The sequence below is a fragment of the Carassius carassius genome, chromosome 43, assembly GCF_963082965.1.
Source record: "Carassius carassius chromosome 43, fCarCar2.1, whole genome shotgun sequence".
Classification (NCBI taxonomy): domain Eukaryota; kingdom Metazoa; phylum Chordata; class Actinopteri; order Cypriniformes; family Cyprinidae; genus Carassius; species Carassius carassius.
This window is the reverse complement of record NC_081797.1, coordinates 10163554-10170014: the sequence shown is the minus strand read 5'-3', so window position 1 is coordinate 10170014 and position 6461 is coordinate 10163554. Positions and strand designations below refer to the sequence as shown.

Here is a 6461-nt window from a genome sequence, read left to right as displayed (position 1 = left end):
TCTTCTTGTCTCCTGAAATATAAAGATTTGCTTTCCTTAGCAACTCCAATGTCATCTTACACTGTGGTCATGGTCCCTCTGAGGAAAAGTCCTACCAGTCTGGATGCATTGCGTTTCTTCCTCTGGGTTAGTTTTTTTTTCTTGTTTGCTTATTTGTTACGTATTTTTGTTTCTTAATTATGCTTTTAGTTGAAGTGATTCAAATGTACTGTAACTGAAGTGACTGTATATGTTGTAGATGTACTAAACGCATTCACATTGATTAGAAAAGGTGACAAGCATACATTTCTTCACTCATGTATAGTATGTACCGCAGCTTAAATGATATAGTAAGTTTGTAATCTAATTTTAAAACTAGAGTAAAATTTGCATGAGTATTTCTTTCAAACCAACTATTCTCATATTCACAGATGTCAACTATCACAGTTCGTCACGACATTCCTGTCCAGCTCTGAGGGGAATATCCAAAGTTCACATCTACTTAACACACACACTGTGATCTATTTTTATTTTGTTTACTCCACACAACGCAATTGTGAATTTTTTTTTTTTTTTTTTTTTTTTGAAGCAGCTATGGAAACAAACGCTAATATTATCACAGATAATCATGCAAAAACTCCCAAGTGTGTTTTTTTTTTTTTTTTTTTTTTTTTTTTTTTTTACATTTTAAAATGTAAGAGAATGAGTTTTGTTTGCAGGTGAAGAAGCTGAAGGACTTAGAGAGGGAAAGGGATCTTCTTTGGATGGGATTGCAGGCTTTAGAGCAGGTGCGAGAGAAGTTATGTTCCAACCTAGATAATGACATGGAAATGCAAGACAAATTCAACGATGGGGAGATGAAAAAAGTTAGTTTTTTTTTTTTTTTTTATTAAATTTTATACCTACCTTGTTTAATGTATTTTTTATGCATCAGGTGTTTCCAGACACCCCCACCCTACTGTTGGCTCAGATTCACAGAGTGAACAGGACCTTGAGGAAACTATTGTGTGACTCCAGGAATCCCACTATTCCTGCAACAGAAGGTTATTCCTTTGACAATACTGTGGACCAAGTACCTGTAAAATAATTTAGGTTTCTCTTCATTGTCACCTTTACATGGCAAAACCATTGAATTTTGTGTTGAAAGCGGTTTACCTTCTTGTCAGGTACTGAAGGACACCAGCCCTCTCCTGCCTGTTCAGAAGAAAGTGCTCGGTTTTGATGTTCTGTAATGCATTTTCCTGTATTTTCTGCTTACAGAATGTATTCTGAGTGGATTGAAATATTCATTTTATGTGCAATAAAAGAAACTTCCCAAAACGAATGGTATACTACTAGCAGCAGAATGCTTTAAATGTTTTATTCAAGAATTCAATGCACTTGACTTGACCTTGGACTTTATACATGTAATGAAATGAGATCATGTGAGAACACTAGCGTGTGTTTTTATATTTATGTGTGTGTGTGTGTGTGTGTATGACTGATTATTTCTTCACATACACTGGCTGTCAATAGTTCGGAGTAATTAAGATTATTTTAGGTAATACAATAATTGTAAATTATTGTAGAAAAATGAATTCATTAACAAGGGTGTACTGAATTATCAAAAATGATAGCAATAACATTACATTTTGTAAAAACCAAATTCTAATACTGTAAATGCTGTTCTTTTTCTTATAAAACAATTCTGGGGGGAAAAAACTGGTTTCCACAAAATGTTAAGTAGTAAAAACAGTTTTCAGCATTGACAGTAATAAGACCAATTATGGTCACTGGGAGTGTTCCTGTTTGTAATATGTGTGCGTGTGGCCACTTCCCAGAAACCAGTGACCTGCAGATGATTTAAAACAATATCTGGACTGAGCCTGACTTGTCAGATGGGAAGATGACATTCATCACAACCAAGAAGACCAATTGTAATTCAAAATTAATCTAAATAGATTAGGGGGAGGGGGGGGGGGTCAGAATTTTTCAGGCTCAGCAAGCAGGAACAGCCTCCACCAGAATATGAGAGAAGTGCTGATGGTGAATCAGTCGAATCTACAGCATTTTCACCTAAATATGTTTTTTTTTTTCATTAATAAGGACTCGAGGGGAAATTAGAGTCATGAATTACCATAAGCAAAAATCCAAACCATCACACATGATATCCAAATCCAATTTAAGTTGGATTAAGGCTATTAACTGATTTTTTAAACACAGATGAAATCAAGTGGACATTTGTTACCATTATCCAGAAAAGAAAGTTCACACAGTGCTTAGGTGTACAACCTCTATGAAAGTACACCCTAACATCCAGCAACAGAGTACCTTCAGTCTGGAAGATGAGGGGCTGGAAAGAAAGAAGAGGAAAGATAGTGTTAAGGAGGCATTCTGTTTGTTTTTCTTTGAACAGAAAAGCAGGTCAAGGTCAGGCTCAGCAAGTCCAAGAGCAGGCTGGTATGTCATTATACTGGAGAGAAATCATATGTTGAGAATAAGCCTAACCTAAAACAAAAATCTAAAGAAAGAAACATTTGGTATTTTCCACTTTAGAGCAAAGTCTTCTTCAGGATATTAACTGTGCTTTAGCAGATGGAGGTCTTCAAGAGCCTCATTCCAGTCAACCTGTAAATCATCAGAACATTTTGAGCCGGAATAAAGTTGGTCGATTCCTCGGGAGGGAGGATTCAACGCTGTCTATGAAGAGAAACGTTAAGGGTGTCATGATTTTATCTTGAATATTTATCTAGCAAATTGTTTTATTTCACTCTGTCCATTTCAAGTGTTCTTCTTGGTGTATGTTTTGTCAACTATCTAGTGCACTTGACAGTCTAAAATTAAATTGTAACCATTTTTTGTCATTGAAATGCAAAAGAAGACAAGGAACATGGTCCACATCAACATTATAAGTATACTACTTTTTACAAAGATTTAAATTGGTCATGTGGCAGGTAAAGTACTGTCAACGTGGAGTGTTTCACTTCGATATCAAGCTGGACAACCTTTTGATCAATCCCAAAACCCTTGAAGTCAAGCTGATCAACCTTGGATGTGGGGATCTGATGAGGGAAACTGGCTATGGCATCTTCTGGAGTATGTATTATTCATCAAAGGTGTAGTTTAGAATTCTAATGATGAATTAAACCATATTCAAGTATTTTGAAGCTCACTTATAAAACAAAATGTCTTTCTTTTAAGCATAGCAGAGTATTTTCTCCTGAGTATGACATAGAGGGCAGGTACTACGGGAAACCTGCTAACCTGCATGGTTTAAGTCACAGAATTGGCCTCATGTTTCTTCAGCTGATGTCAATGGCCATCCCTCCATGCCTTAGTGTCATGGAGCTGGAAAGCCTTGGCAGCACCTCGATAGTCCCAAAATGCCATCTGTCATCATGGTCCCAGGATTTCCAGCATAGTTTTATTTATATACAGTATCATTACTGCATACAGTTTTTTATTCAGATATCATTACAGCATAGTAGTTATTGTGCAATGCCTTGGTAGCATCTGGTGCCTTGGTTTAAGGCAGTATCATAACAGCATATTTTAACAATATAGTTAATTGTACAGTTTAAAATAACATCCCTATGTATGTATTTATTTTATGTATAAAACTATTGTGCCATATTTCCAAGCCATTACGTTTATCGTAACAGCATGTTAACTATTCGAGATGTTACATAATGTTGAATAAAATGGGAAATTTTGAGTAAATGGTGGTCACAGTTCATATAATGTTCCTGTTGCTTTTATCATTAAGCATTTTTATTGTTAATTTATATAAATGTAATGTAATTTAAATCACTGAGGAAATTTGATTTTTATTAATTTTTTTTCTCTTTAGTGGGCCTCAGCCACACAGTGGAATGTACGTTAATAGGCAAAAAAAAAGGATTTTATTGATACATTTTATTGTAAATTGTTTTAATAATATATATATTTTTTCAGTGTCAATTTTAATATAATTTATTTTAAAGCTTTTCCGTATGTGTTGAGACTTTTATTTTGAAGAGTGGTTTCATTGTGTTGGTCTTGGCGCTGAGTTCAAGCGTCGGTTACAGTGTACAGTGCGCAGATGAAAGCACGCGCGTCCAGAATGAATTCAAACTGATTGTATGAGAATCATGTTGAGGAGAGCGAGCAGCGCGAGCAGCGGGAAGAGCATCGCGTCGCGGCGGAGCAGCTTGGTAGGCTTTGATGAATTCGGCTTTGCTCTCAGTAAGAAAAGAGACAAGAAGCTCCAACACAGATATCATGACTACAGGTAAGATAGTTGTTTCTGTTCGCTTTCATTATTAAATCAGTTCACACGAATGAACACTATGTTGTGTGATGTGTTGACATTTAACACAACTCCGTTTCCTCAGTTATCCTCAGCCTGATCCAGTTAAAGTCAAGGAGCTGTGTGAATTTCTCAGTTACTGGAATGGGTCCAGTTTTATCTGCAGAAATCAGGTGTGCATGTTTCTCTATGTAACTCTGTGAGTTGAGCACCATTCACAACCATCGAGAATCCATTTAAATTCACAGAAATTGATATATTTATAAGTGTAATTGTCTTTAGAGAAATACATACACTATAAAATATTTTTCATATCAGAATGAATGAACTATGTTTTATAGCAAAACTTTTGTTGGACAAATTACTGTCTTTGTTGAATTTATTAAAATAACTTCCTCTCAGAACTCATTAATTACAAATCTGAGACAAATTCTATATGATTATTATTTTTTTTTATTTTATATATATATATATATATATACATATTAGTAGTTTTTATCACTTTCCTTTTTCCTAATTTCAGATCGAGAGGTTTATTCGTATTGGTATTCCTCCAGCAATACGTGGAAGAGTTTGGAAATGCCTCCTAAATATCGACAGTCTCAGAGCTGCCAACTCTTTCGATTATGAGGTGCAACCCCATCCATATATGTATTTTTATTACTATGCAAACACGTTTTCCGTTGAAGTAACCCAGGTTGATTGTTTACTTCAGGCATGTCAGACTGAGATCCGTAAGCCTCTGGTTGATCTTGGAGTCAGTGAGTACAGTATCATCCCTACTATAGACTCTCTAGTGGACTCAGAGAATGAGATCAGCAGCGGACAGGCACCAGATCTCCCCAGTGCTGACCTGACACTCTTCAAACAGATCGCCCTTGACCTGCGTGAGTTGTGCCTTTGGATGACCACTGGAATTGCATGATATCTTCCATGCATTCATTTGGACTATTTTGTTTACATAAATATAAATATTTTTTATTTGAATAAATAAATATAAAGAAATGCAATAACTTTGGACTAATAAAATATTTAAATAATTAAGATTTAATAATGTTTTGCTGTGCATTTTGTCAAGTAATTTATAAAATATTAATAATTAAAAATGCATGTGTATGTTAATTTTTTTCTTTCTGCTAAAAGAATTCATTTTTTTTTTAAATTTTGAATTTGGCCAATATTCTGAAAACCACATGGGGGCGTTGCATAAACACTTTCCCTCTTTTTTTTACACATGCACTGTACATTAATGCATTTGGCCTAATTTTCCCCAAAGTACACCAAGGCACTGAGAATCAAATCTACATCCTTGGTGTTACTGGAACCATCTTTTGAGCAACAAAAGTGATCTTTCTAAAACTTTTTGTATATAGAAAATTTTATAGATGCATGTTTGAAATGTTTTGGTAGTTCAGCTGATAGTTCCATATTTGTCTATATACTGTAGGAAGGTCATTTCCGACCCATCGCACTCTGATGGGGGACCGTGCGGAGGCTATTGAGGGCCAAGCCAAACTTTTCAGAGTTCTTACCGCATTTGCCCGATATAATCCCCAGATTGGATACGTACAAGGTAATGAACTGCCTTTACTTCCACAAATGAGGTCACTGGCATTCAGAGGTGTAAAAAGTACTCAAAAATTTTACTCAAGTGAAAGTACAAGTACTCAGTAAAAAATTTACTCAATTAAAAGTACAAGTATCGGGTCAAAAACATACTTTAGGAAAAGTAAAAAAGTACAACTTTAAATTGTACTCAAGTATTAAAAAAGTAGAAATACTTTTTTTCTGACAGACAAACATAAGAATGGTTAAAGGGAGAGAATGAAAAAACCACAATATGCTTCCTCAGATTTGATGGTGAACGTTTGAAGCCAGACATTTACCTGATGAAAGTCATAGTTGAAGTAGAAATGTGTGTGTTTGATGCATGAAAACAATGATCAATAGTTCTCACGTCAGGCACACACGTTTGAGCTTCTGTTTACAATATTTAATGTGCATAAGATAAAATAAAAATATAATGTACTTTTCAAGATGAAATAAAATGGTAAGGAGTAAAAAGTACTGTTTTATCTTCAGAAATGTAATCAAGTAAAAGTACAAGTAGTCAGTTTAAATTGTACTTGAGTAAAGTACAAATCCCCCAAAATAATATTTTAAGTACAGTAATCAAGTAAAATTACTCAAGTATTTTACACCTTTATTTTACTGA

The 6461-nt window shown here is 34.7% G+C and overlaps 2 protein-coding genes across 4 annotated transcripts in view; both read left to right on the top strand.

The window, feature by feature from the left end:
- The first annotated feature begins 10 nt into the window (after positions 1–10).
- On the top strand, positions 11–1366 carry LOC132125221 (suppressor APC domain-containing protein 1-like). Of its 2 annotated transcripts, none has more exons than XM_059536506.1 (4): positions 11–126; positions 699–767; positions 914–1022; positions 1146–1366. In XM_059536506.1, exons 1-4 carry the CDS (start codon positions 49–51, stop codon positions 1199–1201), a joined length of 312 nt encoding a protein of 103 aa, XP_059392489.1. In that variant the 5' UTR covers positions 11–48; the 3' UTR covers positions 1202–1366. The 2 variants fall into 2 exon arrangements, with proteins under 2 accessions (XP_059392489.1, XP_059392488.1); XM_059536505.1 differs by having other exon boundaries at positions 699–845.
- A 2610-nt stretch (positions 1367–3976) lies between these two features.
- Positions 3977–6461, top strand: part of si:ch211-266k8.4 (TBC1 domain family member 10A) — a 37089-nt gene continuing 34604 nt past the window's right edge. The window contains exons 1-5 of one of the 2 annotated variants that reach the window (XM_059536502.1): positions 3977–4228; positions 4332–4419; positions 4770–4877; positions 4962–5133; positions 5694–5819. In XM_059536502.1, coding sequence (XP_059392485.1) covers positions 4080–4228; positions 4332–4419; positions 4770–4877; positions 4962–5133; positions 5694–5819 — 643 coding nt within the window. In that variant the 5' untranslated portion in view covers positions 3977–4079. The remainder of the gene's footprint in view (positions 4229–4331; positions 4420–4769; positions 4878–4961; positions 5134–5693; positions 5820–6461) is intronic. The other variant, XM_059536501.1, reaches the window with a different exon arrangement.

What these genes read in the sequence shown, in the direction of transcription:
- LOC132125221 (XM_059536505.1), top strand. Translation starts at nt 49, where the DNA reads ATGTCATCTTACACTGTGGTCATGGTCCCTCTGAGGAAAAGTCCTACC. An exon ending in CATTGCGTTTCTTCCTCTGG is followed by an intron (nt 127 to 698) that starts GTTAGTTTTTTT and finishes TTTTGTTTGCAG; the next exon opens with GTGAAGAAGCTGAAGGACTT. An exon ending in ACGATGGGGAGATGAAAAAA is followed by an intron (nt 846 to 913) that starts GTTAGTTTTTTT and finishes TTTATGCATCAG; the next exon opens with GTGTTTCCAGACACCCCCAC.